The sequence below is a fragment of the Phyllostomus discolor genome, chromosome 3 (assembly GCF_004126475.2).
Source record: "Phyllostomus discolor isolate MPI-MPIP mPhyDis1 chromosome 3, mPhyDis1.pri.v3, whole genome shotgun sequence".
NCBI lineage: Eukaryota > Metazoa > Chordata > Mammalia > Chiroptera > Phyllostomidae > Phyllostomus > Phyllostomus discolor.
Window position 1 is genome coordinate 9,192,805 of NC_040905.2, and position 16,338 is coordinate 9,209,142.

Sequence of the window (16,338 nt, forward strand, 5' to 3'; positions counted from 1 at the left end):
AAGGGCATGTTGTGTTCTCCATGGTAACTACAAAAAGAATGATAAAACTACTGAGGGGGCAAATAGAATAATCCCAAATAATTGGTCAATTCAAATAAAGGCCAGAAAGGAGGGTTAAAGAAACCTAAAACTAACAGATCAAATAAAAAGTAATGATAGAAATAAATCTTCATATTTGAATTGCAGACCCATATTTTAAAAATTTTGTTTAAAATATCTTATTTTCCAGTCTAAAAGAGTAATATACAGAGACAAAAATACATAACAAATACACACATATTTGTTTTGTCTTTCTGACAGCTTCTTTGTGATATTGGCCACAGTGAAGAAAAATTGGGTTTTAATTATGAGGATATTATTATTTGGTAAGTATAGTTCAGTTTCTTTTCTTACCTCTTATGGATTTTAGTGTTATCATTTTGGGTTTTTTAAATTACAATTGGGATACTTTAGCACCACATATATGATCTTATAAAAACAATTATTTGAACATTAGAAAAACTCAAGATTTCAAAATTTGTTACCTGTTCTGAAGTTTTGTAAGTATCAAATATAAAGAACCAAAGCTAAAGTTGAAAACTGGACTGACCCAATTTAAACTTCTTAATGGCAAACTTGTTGATCAAGCCCACTAATAAAGGCATCACATTACAGTACTAATAACCATCTTTTTGGCATGCTTGGGAATTAAAGTTGGTGTAAGTAACCTGTGCCTGCTGTCATTATAAAGCTTTTTTATTTATTGTCTTAAACCAAAGATTATTTGAGAGGGGTGAAAGTAGGTAGGCAGATGGGGGAAATAGATTATAGTGGCATATGTGATACAGCTTGAAAAAGGAATATTTAATATCTCATTGTTTATATAAAATAAACTACAGAAGATAGAACAAACTTCAATAATTTTTTTTTGATTGGTGAGAATGTACCAAGCAGGTCCAGATTTAAAAATTTCATTAGTGAGAGTCCATGGCGTATAGCAAATGATTTTTATATGTGTGAAATGACTAGTAGTTTTACCCTGGCCAGATGTCTCGGTTGGAGTATCCTAGTATTCACCAGAAGGCTGTGGGTTTGATCACCACTCAGGACACACAACCTGGGTTGTGGGTTTGAACCCTGGTTGGGGTGCATAGGGGAGGCAGCTATCCATATTTTTCTATATCAGTGTTTCTCTCTCTCTTTCTCTTTTGCTCCCTACCCCTTTCTTCTCTCAAAAAAAAAAAAAAAAAAAAAGAGTAAATAAATACATCCTCTGGTGAGGATTTAAAAAAACAATGACTAACAGTTTTGCTTATTTCAACTGAAGAAGAATTGGGTACCATAATGACGCGGATCCCAGCTCCTGGGGCCCGAGGTGTTATGGATGAGACGAGACAAACCCACACGGACCACCCAGTCCTGTGGTGGAGGTGAAGGGACGGCGTGGCTTCTCTCTCAAGAGGAGAAAAAGCCTCGGAGCGCCTTGGCCACCCTCTCACAGGTCATCCGCCCAGGGCCAAGCAGGGTGAAGAGAAAGGGGGCAGAGGTGGTGCCCCTACAAGGAAGATAAGCTTTGTCTTCTAAGAGGCTTATGGTCCCAAGGTGCTTCACTTAGCCTTAGCCATGGGGGGATTACAGCTTCTGAAACCAGGCAAGGCGGTCCCCAACACCATAGTTTTACATGTAGCCGAAACTTATGCCGCAAAACTTTTGTTTTCTGACAGCTTGCGGTTAGCTTTGTTGAATGAAGCAAAAGAAGTGCGGGCTGCAGGGCTACGAGCCCTTCGGTATCTCATCCAAGACTCCAGTATTCTACAGAAGGTGCTTAAACTGAAAGTGGACTATTTAATAGCCAGGTAATTTTCTAAGAGTTGTCTTATGGTTTTATATGTTTTGAAAATTACATACTGAGTTTTAGCATACCTACCATAAACCCTACATGCTTTTAGTGTAAAACCTGATCATTTTTACAGATAGAAACAATCAAGTGCCCTGTTATCCTGAAAAAGATGTAGAACATTTTCAGCATCTTAGTCAAGTTTCCTTATGTCTCCAACTACTATTGTAATAAGCATTACTCTGACCTTTCTCATTGTAGACTAGCTTTTCCTGTCTTGAACATCATATATTGGAAGCACATGGTTACTCTTTTCTTTTCATCTATGAGATTTATCCATATTGATGTTTTTTAAATTGCTGTGTACTTTTTCATGTTATGTATAAACTACAATTAATGTATTCCATTCTGTTGATGATTTTCTGGATTGTTTTCAGTGTTTGGCTATTGTGAATGAAGTGTGAACATTCTGTATAATTCTGTTGATGGACTTACATATGCACTCATTTCTCTCAGGTGTATATGTAGCAGTGGAATTGCTGGGTCATGTTTGTGTGTTTTCAGCTTTAGTAAATACTGCCAACAATGTTCCAGAATGATTGTCCCGATTCACACTCTTACCAGCAGTGTTTGAGAATTCCAGTTTCTCTACATCCTCGTCAGCACTTGATATTTTCAGTCTTTAATTTTACCCTTTGGGCTCTGTTTTTCATTGTGAATTATAATTGTGCTTTTAATTTGCATTTCCCGGGTGAGTAGTGATGTTAAGCACCTTTCATTTGCTTATTGACTATTTGGGTATCCTCGTTTTTTTCTGCTCATTTGTAAATTTGATTGTCTGTCTTATTGTGTAGGAGTTCTTGATGTCTTCTATGTATGATTCCTTTAGTATTACATATTTAGGTATGCATATTGAGAATATTTTTTTCCAAATCAGTCTGCCTTCCCTTTTCACTTTCCTTAATAAAATTCAATTTAGAGGTTGGTTATTTTATAGTTAATACTTTAGGTCTCTTTGAAAGATTATTGATAGTCTATGTTTTCTCCTAAAAGATTTATTCCTGAATGCATTTCAGTAAGTAATGATTCATTTTTATCTTTATGGATATCCAATAAATATTTATTGAAAAGATTTTTCTTTCACTAGTATCTCTTGTTACAAATAAGATAACAAGGTAAATATGGATTAATTTTTGCATTCTGTATTCTCTTCAGTAGGTCTGTTTGTGTATTCTTACACTATTTTAGTGACTGCAGCTTAATAATGTGTTGACACTTGTTAATGTAAGTCCTCTATCTGCTTTTCTTCAAGACTGTTGGTGCTTTGTGGGTTCTGTATGAACTTTATGATCATCTTGTCCATTTCCATGAAACTTTCTGGGATTTTAGTAGTAATTGCATTAAAGCTCTAGGTTAATTTGGGGTGAGTTGACATCTTAATGATATTGAATCTTCCAAACCTTTATGTATTTGGAACTTTAATTTTTCTCAACATTTTGTAGTGTTCTGTGCAGAGGTCTGGCACATAGTTGTTAGGTTTATTTAAGGTATGTTTTATGATTTATGTACTTTTATTAATATAACTTTTAAATCATTTTTGCTAACATATAGAAACATAATTTTGGATTTCTCTTTTTTATAAATATTTTATTTATTTATTTTTAGTGAGAGAGTAAAAGATGGAGAAAGGAAGAGAAACGTCTCATCAGTGTTCTCTCACACACCCCAACAAGGGATCTGGCTTGCACCCCAGGCATGCGCCCTGTCTGGGAATTGAACTGGTGACCTTTAGGTTCACAGGCTGGTGCTCAACCCACTGAGCCACACCAGCCAGGGCTGGATTTTTCTTTTTGTATATTAAGCTCTTATCTAGTCATCTTGCTATATTTACTTTCAATTCTAATTGTTTTTAAAATTATTTTGGAGTTTTTATTATATAAGCATTAATTGCAAGTGATGGCCATATTATTTTTTCCCTTTCCAATCTTTATATCTTTATTTTTCCTTCAGTATTGCATTGGCTAGAATAGTGCACTGACTTAAAAATGGTTATAGTGGAAAGTCTGTTTTGCTCCTAAGCTCACATTGAAAGTGTTCAGTGTTTTGCCCTTACATATGAAACTTGCTGTAGGCTTTAAAAGGATTTCTTCTTATTTTTTTGTTTGCATTCCCGAAATAAACACGACTTGTTTGTGATGTCTGGCCCTTCTCATGTATAATTGAATTTGGTTTGCTAATATTTTGTGGCACATTTTTGCAGCTATGTTCATGAGATGTGTTTGCCCATGTTTTTCCATTCTTTTAATGCCCTTGTTTGGTTTTGTATCAGGAGTATGATTGCTTTATAAAACAACTAGGGAAGCTTTACCCTCATTATATGTGAAAGAATTTATATAAGATGGGTATTATTTTGTCTGACATGAATATTAGAATTCACCAGAAAGTAAGTCTGGGCCTGGGGTTTTCTTTCTTAGGAGTTTTAAGATTGTGGACTCAATTTTTCTTTAAGAGATACAGTACCATTAGTACTATTAAGTTTTTCCACTTCTTGTGTCATCAGCTCTTGCTTTTTATATTTTGAAGTTTGTTATGGCATTCATAATAACAAACATTAAACCTTCACATTTGGCTAATCCTTTTATATTTATGAAATGTCTCTCTTTATCCCTAGGAGAACTTTTATGAATGTTTATGTTATCTAAATATAGCTTCAGTAACTTTCTTCTCCTTAGGGTTTGCCTAGTATATCTTTTCCCATCACTTTTTATCTTTTTTCCCATCACTTCACTTTTTATCTTTTTGTCCTTACATTTAAGTTTCTCTCCTGTAAACATTAAATTTTTTTTTTGATATTCTGGTTTGACATCTTTATCTTCTAATTAGAGTGATTAGACTATATCTAGTGGTTTTTTATATACGTGGTCTTTGGGCTTTGTCTAATGTAATTTTATATACATACACACACACACAAGTATGAGAGAGAGACTGTCATCTAACTGTCAGTTTTCTCATATATTTGAGTTTGTTTGCTAATCTTGCTATTGCAGTCTGTTGTCAGTCACATCTGTTCTTTGTTCTTGTGTTGCTCCTATTTTCTATTGGAATAATCAAGATTTTTTTTTTCTCTAAATGTTTCTTTAGCAGTTGCCCTAGAGATTACAACAGGTATTCTTTGTGTATTAAGGTCTATCTCCTTTATTAAAACCAGCACAATGCAGGAAACCTCTTACAGTTTTAACTATATCCTCTCCCTTCTTTTGCATTATTGCTATGTTTTTTATTTCTACATAAATTTGTAACCTCACCGGGATAGTACTGTTTTTGTCTTAAACTGCAACTACTGTTACTTACTTACATTATTTATGTATTCCAGTATTCTTCCTTTTCTGCATTTCCATACTTTCATCTTGGATCTCTTCCTATCTGTTTGATGAACTTTCTTTAATGTTTCTTGTAGGACAGCTTTACTGGAGATGCATTCTCTCATCTTTTATTTGCTTATAAATGCCCCTATTTTGTCTTCCTATTGGAAGGCTGTTTTTATGACCAAGTTACTTTTGTTCAGTGCTTCAAATAGGTATTCTGAATTTTTTTCTTTAACCTGTTGAACAGTAAGTAGCTCACTTTTTGTTGTTCCTTGTAAGTGATGTATCTTTTTTTCCCTCTGGCTACTTTGAAATTTTTTGGTAATATTCCCTCCTACCTATAGTTGGTACTCCAACTATATAATTGAATCTGTTTACTGTCCCAAGTGTCTCTGATGCCCTTACTATATTTTCTTCCTTTGTTGTTGTTAATCTTTGTGTTTCAATGTGGTTTTTTTAATTCCTCCATCTTACTAGTAAATCAGTCTCTTGAATAACTGACATTAGTTGTTGTATTTCTATGATTTATTTTACTCTTACTTAAAGATTCTAGGTCTACCTATTTCTCCATCTTTCCTTCTAATTTCTTGAGCATATTATGCATAGTTGTTTATAGAGCCTTGAACTTAAATATGTGAATCACCTGTGTTCTGTTTCTAGTCATTTTCTTTTATTTAGTTTTTTGTTACTTGGCTTTTTGTTTGTTTTAAAGCATACCTTATTATCTGATTGGATGTGAACATTGTGTATTCAGAATTTTTGGCTACAGATGTTATTCTCCCTTTAAGAGAGTCAAGATTTATTCTAGAATGTTGGTGTGTAGCACTGATTCTGTTAAAGTTTGGTTTTAGCTTTGCCTTTGCTCTAGGAAGTGGCTATTTGGGATCTCAAATAAAACTGTAGAAGTTTAGCAGAACCTCTTCACCTTGACCAGTCTTAGAGTATTACATACCTGCTAAAATATCTGCTTCTCAGCAGTAGCTTTTAGCTTGCTTTCTTGGATTTTAACCCTGCTTTTGCACAACATAGAAGTTGGCATACAGCTTAAACAGGAGATTGCATGCAGATTTGTACTCGCCTTCCTATCTTTGCTTCCTGTGGGGTTTTTTCCCCTCAAGCCTCAGCCACTTTGGTTTCCCCAAAGTTCACCCTGTCCCTCCAGCACAAGACTTCTTTGCTTTCCGCTGAGACCATTTCCTTAAAAGGCGGTATTGACAAAGGCCCCGTGGAAAAGCCTGCGGTGGATGTGCAGTTGGCGCCTCTCTTTCCAGGGATTAGTATTCATTGTTCTTTAACAGTGGCTTTACAAAGTACGTTGTTCTGCCTTTAGAGCTGTCGTGGCAGGAGTGTCGGTCTGAGCCAAGCCTCTCTAATCTGGCCAGAGAGGGTATTCTGTTGCATACAGAGACAAGAAATGCTTTTGGAATAGCAAACTATATATATGAAATACTGATTAGAAAAATTAACTGTCTAAATATAAGTGACAGTGACTTATCATGCAACATAAATCAAAGACTTGAGAAATTGAAAAATTTAATAAATTTTAGAGAGAAGCATCAGTTAAGTGATATTTGATAGAACATTAAGTTTTGAAGTACATTCAGTTTCAAATTATATTTTGGTAAAATAGAATTATTGTGGCTAGTACATACGACTTTTAGCTTATAATACAGGGGTTTACAGTTCATATGAAAAATAATACAATAATAATAAATAATGCAAGAATAAACTGTCTTTTACAACTGTAAACCTATTTTCGCCAATCCCTGTATGTAAAATTTAGGCCCGGTTAAAATCGCAATTAACTAAATCATAGGCTTAAAATATTTTTCTTTCACAGTTCATATAAAATGTCTGAATTTTATCAAAAACAGATGAAAGTTTCTTTCAGTAGATTTTTGGTACTTTGCTTTGTGATTATTATTTCTGTATAGACATATATAAATGTGTGAATTATTTACTATATTCTGTGTTCCTTCCTAGAGTTGTAAATGAAATAGTTTTGAAATGTTTTATTATAACAAGTATTTATCACTAGAGATATATAAGCTAACTAAATAAATATCTGCTGGTAGTACAAATTGATGTGTAATAAACATTTTAAGTACCATATTGACATCTTGCATATGTGTCTGATCTAGTGGTATTGTTTTATAGGAAATTGTTAAGGCTTTTATCAATAACTATTTTGTATGTTATTTAGGTGCATTGACATACAGCAGAGCAACGAGGTGGAGAGGACGCAAGCACTTCGATTAGTCAGAAAGGTATGCTCCATGTCTAAGAGTGAAGGCAGGATTGTGGTTTTCATGACAGTATTTTACATTGTTAGATTTAACGCTATTTTGTAAAATCTTTCTATTAAAATGTAAAGGCTAAATTCTCATTAAACAATTTGTTAAATTGTATGAGTTAAATAGTTCTGTTAAACTTCAAGATAAGAATAAACATTTTGTGTAATTATTCTATGTGATTGGGTATGGCTAGGATAATATTTTTTAAATGTATATTGTACAGAATATTTCTCCCTTTAGTAGACAAGTAAATGAAATTATTGCTTTGATATGTTGTTGAGAAAAGAGGACTGGTTGCTCTCTCCTCTGATTTTCTCTTCAGTGTATGCTTGGAGTTAATACTGTTAAATGGATGCCACAGATGGTTACAGCCATTTTGAAGATGAATTTGGGTACAGTCTATAGGCAATTGCAATAAGCAGGCCAGGCCTTGGTACATGGTAAAAGGTCAAAATGTAAACTCCTCAAGAGAATGTGTTAAGAGCAATCATAGTGCTTCTGATGAGAGGCCCTCAAGGAATTTTTGTTGTGGTTTAATGTAATGTGATGTCCCAGGGCAGAGGAACAGGGAACTGAGAGGGAGTTAACTTGGTTAGGACATAGCTGCTGTAAGAATTTCATCACGTTTCATTTAAAGTATTGTGTTTGATTCTGAACATTCATAAGACTCATAATGTGTATGTATGTTCTGATGTAAAAACATTAAAATTACTTAGCAATTAAATTTTTTAGCTCTTTCCGCACCTTGGAATTCAATGCATGCTCCAAAATGGTACAATGTTGAGTTTGTACATTAACTAGACTCCCTTTTTTCTTTTTCTTCCAGTTGTCTAGCTTGTAGTTGGTAATTATCCACTGGTGAACATAGTAAGGAGAAAGTAAATGGATGAGATGTCTTAAGAGATGTTTGCAGTTTCATTGAGACTGGTATTAGAGGTCATGAATTTCTGTCATAGGTAGAGACCATGGTTTGACTCTTTAAATTTAAATGTAAAAATTAGATTTATGATGTTTACTTACTCATACAATCTCTCCTATCACCATGATATTGAGAATTCAAGATAAGAAAACAAACTTGGTTCCAAAGAACCTAGAATGACTTTGTGGTTATTGGCATTATATGTGTCAATATTTATCATACTAGAATATACATTAAGAAATTAAAATATATATTAACATGAAAATTATAAACTCATTACATGTAAACAAATAACATTTTTATAAAATAATTATTTGCTAAAAAGAAAATGAATGAGTAGAGGGACATTATATTAGATTTTTACAAACCTCTGTAATGTTTGTTTGATAGAAGATAGCTGGATTATCATATTTGCTTTTGAATTCAGTCTGTTGTGATTTCACATGCAGTGGGACCTCTGGGAAACTTTAGTATATACTTGTGAAAGAATGAGAGTATAAAAAAAGATGAGTGATGTTTTTGTTTTATTATGAAAATAGTTCTGACTTTGCAGAGTGCCTGAAAGTGTCCTAGAGATCCTTAGTTCTGGACCACACTTTGAGAATCGTTGCCCTAGAAACCGCATTCAGAAGAAATCACAACTCCAAATGGATTCAAACAATGAAATTCAGCTTTTAGAGAATCTTTTATTTTTATTTTGTTTTTACCCATTATAGTTTATAAAATAGCCAATCAAAGTAAACAGATTCTTGGAAACAATTTACTAATGCCATAACAAAAGTACACTCTTGTGTTATCTTTTGAAGTACACAGTAACTTGTGGCAGATACCATTTGTGAATCCAACAGCAGGAAAATTACTCATACCTGGTGGTAGAGTACAGGTCAGAGGAAGAGTTGTGGCACAGGGATCCTTCTTGGTTCAACTAAAAGTAGTTAAAAGGGCTGTTTTCAGCACTTAGCTATTGCATCAACATAGGAGTGCAAGTTCTTTTGAATTGGTAACTTGGGATTTTTAAAGTATATTACCAGCAGTGGAATCCCTGGGTCAAAAGGGGGAGGAGGGCAAAGGGGAAAAATTGGAACAACTATAATAGAATAAATAGCAATTTAAAAAAAGATAAAAAAAATAAAAGCAGTTAAAGGGGAAAGCACACTTGCTGAATAAACAGTGTCCTCTATTGGCCAGTGGAACTATAATTTTGTTAGTACTTTTAACAACCAAAGCAAACCTTTTTTTTTTTTTTTCCAGTAACATCTTGGCAACTGACCTAATAGAAATTAGTGATAATAATGTAACTGCTGGGTCACTGACAGTTTTTTGTATGCATTCAAAGAAGTTTAAAATTTTCTGTAAATTTTTTTCTTCTATATTTTATAAGTAAAAATATTTGTTGCTTTAGGTTAACTTGTTCGATGAATAATTAAGGAATACTCTTGTTACTTTTTTTTCTCTTTCACTTACTTCAGTCATTTGGGACATTTTTGTTTTATTTTTTTCTTTCTTTTTAAATATCTGTCTTTTTCCCTGTCTTTCCAGTCCAAGCTATCTTCCTGATTTTTACTTCTGTAATTAGCTATATATTTTTTCACTGGTCAGCTCTTGCTTTGTTATCCTATTTAAATTCTAAGTCATCATTTTCCTCATCTCTCGTTTCTTTATCCATGTAACAAGAGGTTAATACATCAGTTTCTTTTGTTTGCCTTTTTTACAGTTGAAAAGAGATTCATTTAAGGAAATTATTTGCCCTTGATTCATAGCAAGATATTGCCAGATCCAGTGCAAGAACTTAGTTCTTTGGATTTCCAAACCTGTATTGGCCCACGATTGCTTGTTATTAGGACCTGTCTCGTGATGCCATTATTCACGTAGACTAGTTTCCTATACTACTATTATGATCATTATTTCTTTCCTACTCTTTTCATTTTTTAATTATGTTATTGTTCAATTACAGTTGTCTGCATTTACCACGCACCACTCCCCTTGCCCCCAGCCATCCCCACCTCCCACCCTCCCTCCCTTTCGATTTTATGTTATCTACATTGTATTCATTTCAGTCTCAGCTCAGATTTCAGATACTCCCCTTAGAGATCTCTGTCTTCCTTTATAGCAGTTTACGAATTATTATCTACTCATGATCTTTAATTTATTGGGCTGGCCAAAAGACACATTTTTCATTTTCACCAATAACTGTATTGGTTTGGATATTTTGAAGATGTCAGCTGTCTCCTGCTATTGGTTTCTAGTGGGTAGAGGACGGGTGCTGCTAAACATCTCCCAAAGCATAAGACAGCCCCACAGCAAAGAATTACTGGCTAAAATGTCAGTAGTACCAAAAAACTGTGCAAACCACTTCTGATACATTCAGTCACTCACAGCACCTTTTCCATACACTGCACAAATCTCTTTTTGCATTTCAGTTGTGTTTTACATTTCTTGAAATAATAAAACATAATATGCCGAAAATGTTGCATATTTTCTTCCATCATCAGTATTATACTGGATGCACAAAAATTCACCAGTTAGATGAGTTTTTTTTTTTAATGCACACTGATGAGACAGCTGTCACAGTACAATCTAACAAAATTGTTTCAAATGAGGTTAAAGACAACTAAACGCTGGTAGAGCCATCTTAGCGGAAAAAAAACAAACAAGCTTTTGTTTCGGTCCTTTGAAGGCAACCCAGTATATCTGTCCTGTCATGCCCAAAAAGATGATTAAACTTTTATTTCAGTAGAGATAAATTCTATGACTGTTTTTTTTGAGTACTCAATGATTTATGAGAAAAGTATTTTCTGATTTGCACAGAATTTAAGAGTTTCTTTGCATATATTTCCCACAAAAATAAGATTTCATTTGTTTAAAAAAATTGAATTAGAGGTATTCTTTTCCTAACACTTTAGCTTTATAGAGTAGGATTTTGTACTTTAAATTCTAGAAAGCATTTGGTGATACACATCCTTTTTACAAATGAGGAAACAAAATCATTGAGAAGATTGATTTGGCCAAGATAACAGTTTACTGATTGAGATTGAGCTCTGAAAGACATTTGACCTGGCTTCCTAGCCAGCTCTTTTCAGGATACATTATGTTTTATTTGGGGGAGAATTTTTCTAAGTTCCTTATAAGCATAATAATCAATAAGTATTAAAATACAAATTAATATCATAAGTGTTAGAATTTTCTCATCCAGGAAGATCAGTTTTCTATACCTCCTTTTCCTTTCGTTCTCTCTCCAACATTTTTGATTAATGGAAAATACTGATTCAGAAATGAATGTGAAAACTTTCGTCAACTCTGTAGTTAGTGGAAATCTATTTTGTGGTTGTGTATTCTGTCATTTTATTTGAACTTTGTAATATTACATAATGCTGCTTAAACAACATAAATCATTTATAAGTATACTAGCTAATACACGTCTTTCCTTTGTCCCTTTATAGGAATCAACTGGATATCTTTAGTTTAGTTACATTACATCCTCTAATTGTTTCATAGCACAAGTCTTACTTTTCAACAAGATTATAAATCCAGTAACATCCAGGACAGGATGTTAATTATCCCTAATACTTTATCACCACCCAAATAGAAGGAAATGTTTTCTTCTACTTCCCAGTTCAAGGACGTATTTTGCAATACTTCATTTACCAAATCGTTTTTATTTATTAAACAGTCATTAATTACACAATGTGTCTTCTTTGTGTTTTGCAAACTGAAGATATATGTATGTTACCTGTATTCAGTTTTCCAAATATGTTATGGCCAATTAAACTTTTCATTTGAGGTGAAATTCACCCAAAGTTTATTACCAGATACATACTGTTTCTATCATGATTATTTGAAATATTAAAAAGGTTTATAGATTATTAAATTTGCCTTTGGTATAGCAATAAGTGATGTTGGCGATAGGGAGATTATTAGGCATTTATTACAGCAAAGTGAGAAAGGATGAGGGGACAAATTAGGTTTTTTTCCAGAGGAGCTTAGAATTTCAGAAATGGTATATCTTGTTGGTCAACTAATTTATGGTCTGGACTATTAGGGGGGAAAAGCCAAAACATTTTGGCATAGTAATGATACTAACATCAGTTATATCAATTATTATTTATATTAATTCTTTGAAACATTTACATGAAGTAGAAGATTAAATTTGATGCCTGAAACTTATGAATAATCTGGGACACAGGTGGCAAACACAAGGTTCGCGGGCCAGATCTGGCCCTCCCCCTTGTTTTATCTAGCCCGGCACCTTGTTTCTACTGGTGGCAGTGCTGAGCTCTCATTTAACTATTAAGGAGTAGTTACACTTACATAGCCCGAAAATTACATTCGGTCCTTTGAAGGCAACGTCGAGGCTGATGTGGCCCCCGGTGGAAATGAGTTTGACACCCCTGCTCTATGGTCTTAAAAATCTCAATTCAGACAAAGTAGGGTTTAAAAATACATTTTGAAGTAACTTCTTTTTCTGATTTCTCCCTGTTACAGATGATTACTGTGAATGCTTCCTTGTTTCCTAGCTCCTTGGCCAATTCATTAATAGCAGTTGGAAACGATGGACTTCAAGAGAGAGACAGAATGGTCCGAGCATGCATTGCTATTATCTGTGAACTAGGTTAGAATTTTCTTTGAATAATGAAAATACAGTATTTTAGAAAGCATATATAACATTTCTTAATGCCTTTAATACATGAATTCTTTAGTTATTGGTACGATATGAATAAGCACGACATTCCTGATAGTAGAGGACTTGCTGTTTAACAAATAATTTCAAAATGACATTGAAACTATAAATTTTAGCATTTTCCTTATCATGAAATTTAGTGTATCAGAATTGTCCAAATTTTGGTAATTGCAATAAAATCTCTTAAATTCTGGCTGTCAGACATAAGCTAACTATTCTGTATCATGATGTAGGTTAAAAACAATAAACAGTCCATTATATATTTTAACAAAAAAAAGGAATTCTAAATGCAAAAGCATTAAAGAATTAAAATGGGAAAAACAGGAAAAAATGGAAGAAGAATTTTGAATTACAAAGGAAATTAGATTTCAGCAGCTATAGACTGTATTATAAGGAGGCAAGAAAACATACTACAGCGCCAGAACAAAGGAAAAATAAATGTAACAAACATGATAAGTAAATAACTTATATGCAGATCAATAGGAAAAATAAATAATCATCAAACGCATGGCCAGTCAACATATTTTAAAAGTTCGACCTCACTTATAACCAAAGATGTGTATTTTAAATAAGAAGATAATATTTTGCCACTAAAAGTAGAAGTGGTGTAGGCTACATTGACTCTTGATAAAATAAATGAATTAATAACAAAATGTTAAACTAAAACAAAATAGCTGATCATCAAGGATTTAAGAATAGTGTCTACAATACCTGTTGATTTAAAGCTAAGTAAAATTCATTAAGGAAGTTTTGAAAATAAAAATTTGACTACATACCAATCTGTGAGATGCCTAGAAAGTTATACTCAGAGTTAGTTTATCATAAAATGCTTTTATAATTAAGCAAAAAGTAATGAATATAAGTGAGTATACCCACAAAATAGAAAGAGAAGGGAAAAAAACAATTATTAGGTAAGCAGGGTAAAGGAACAATGAAATTGAGTCTTAATTAGAGAACGAGATAGATTATTTAATTTAACCAGTGTTAATTGAAAGAAGAAAAAATGATATACAGATAGGCAAACATATATAATATGAAAACTGCCAAGGTTAGAGAAACAAAGGTTAATTTAGAAATAAAGAGAACATAATAGGAGATTTTAAATTATGGAATAGCTTTTATAAATATTTGGAAATGTTACTGAAGTGAATGGATTTTCAGGGAAAATTTATATCCAGTTGACTCAAAAAGATATAAAACATAATCAAAAGCCATTGAAGTACTTTATAAAATAATTGCCCCCGAAAAGACTCATTCAGGTAGTTTTGTCTTAAAAAGAAATTTCTTCAAGGAACAGATAATAATTCCTATATAGTTTAAATTGAGAGGGTAAAAATACGGAAATCTACCAATTTGTAATAATACTAGCATCTATCTACATATACCCACAAATACACATATACTCACATACCTATATAGAAATACAAAGTAAAATAATTAGAAGGCTACTTGGATAACATTCTAGAATATTTATCTAAAATCAACACTTCTTAATTGTGGATCTGTACAAATACTACATCTATTTAGCTCTTAATTAATGTTGTTTAAAAACTTCTAGCCAGCTTAGTAAGACAAAGTAATAAATGAAGTTTACATGTTGGAAAGAAGATGCTCTTACCTTGTAGATGGTATATCTTGGAAACTCTGAAACACCTGAAAAACAAAACTTAAGGATTTGGTACACTGAAAGTGAAAATACAGGTTTGGTAGATTTACTTCATGTTTAGAGCAATAATCAGTAAATCTAACAGAAGAAAATTGTACTATTTCCAAAGTAGAAAATAAAACTATGTACAACAAATAAACTTGATAAGAAATGTATATGACTTATATGTTGTATTTGGGGAGTACTTTTCACTCTTTGAATTTATCCGCTTGATTGTCAAGAAGGCACAGGTAATCTGTATGTGTAAAAATGAGAACCTTGGTTACCTTTGTGGTGGAGGGGAACTGATTAAAGAGTGATCTGAGACAACTTCTAGTTTGACAAAGGTTATGTACTGAGTTTAAAATTTGAGTTTAAAATCTAAAGTAAAATTGTAAATTTTATAAAAGATTTGAAACAAATAGCTGATAGTCTCATATAAAAAGTCCATGCAGTTCATGGGCAAGAAGGACCATTTCAGTAAAACAGGAATAAAGGATATGGAAAAACAATCAGTGACATAAATAAAGAAGAGTTTTGGAAAGTATGTTCGGTGACTCTTATTAGGTACATTTTATCCACATGCCCCTTTCAGTGTCCTTGACTCGAAAGGTTTTCAAGTCAGAAAGGAAATTGTTTTAAAACAAATCCCCAGATTTCTGATTATATTTGATTAGTTATCCCCTATATAATATATTAAGTTTTTCTTTTTTATTTTAGCACTTCAGAATCCAGAGGTGGTGGCCCTTCGAGGTGGACTAAACACCATCTTGAAAAATGTGATCGATTGCCAGTTAAGTCGAATAAATGAGGCCCTCATTACTACAATTTTGCACCTCCTTAATCATCCAAAGACCCGAAAATATGTGCGAGCTGATGTAGAATTAGAGGTAGGAACTTTAATATTCTTTTCTAGTTTTAAAATATAACTTTAAATACAATCTCTTACTTTGAAATTTTAAAGTTAGTAGATGCAGAACAGCATTATCAAACCTAAATTTCGAAGACTGGCTTATTCCCAGCAATGCTTTATAGCTCATTCAGTTTGGACTGAATTGAAAAATATTATTCTCAAAGTAGTTCCTCATTGTATAAAACGAAGTTTATTTTTTTAACAATGAAAATTTTACTAAACAAATTAAAGCACAAGTAAGGTTACATAGCCATTTACCTATTTATTTAAGAAGACTTTCTTTTTAAAGACTTTAGTGTGTTGTGTGTAAATAGCTCCTGCTAATTATATACTGTTTATTTATTAAACCATGCTAAAAGTCTTTGAACTTAGAACTGCTTATTAGCAAATAATGACCACATATACTTGAAAGAAATAGAATACATATATATCCTTTTTAAAATTTTTTTACTAATTCATTGTTTTTTCTAGTTAGTATAAAATAATACATACTCTTTTAAAAGTACGTAGTGAAGGTTGGAACAGAATCATCACAAACTATATTCTCATAATTTATTTGTGTGCAGGTACTATATTATTATTCATTACAAATCCAGAACTCTGGATTTGTTTGTATTTGGGTTGAAATTATGCAAGGTATAAAAGATTTATTTTCCCTAGTTTGTCTTTCTAAATTAGTTTTTCTAAACCTTGTCTTAAATGTTATAA

The 16,338-nt window shown here is 32.6% G+C and overlaps 1 protein-coding gene across 3 annotated transcripts in view; it reads left to right on the forward strand.

The window, feature by feature from the left end:
- RICTOR (RPTOR independent companion of MTOR complex 2) overlaps positions 1 to 16,338 on the forward strand; it is a 97,355-nt gene that overhangs the window by 33,968 nt on the left and 47,049 nt on the right. For all 3 annotated transcript variants that reach the window (XM_028506251.2, XM_036020192.1, XM_036020194.1), the window contains 5 exons: positions 301 to 365; positions 1,704 to 1,835; positions 7,385 to 7,448; positions 12,877 to 13,003; positions 15,438 to 15,607. In XM_028506251.2, coding sequence (XP_028362052.1) covers positions 301 to 365; positions 1,704 to 1,835; positions 7,385 to 7,448; positions 12,877 to 13,003; positions 15,438 to 15,607 — 558 coding nt within the window. The remainder of the gene's footprint in view (positions 1 to 300; positions 366 to 1,703; positions 1,836 to 7,384; positions 7,449 to 12,876; positions 13,004 to 15,437; positions 15,608 to 16,338) is intronic.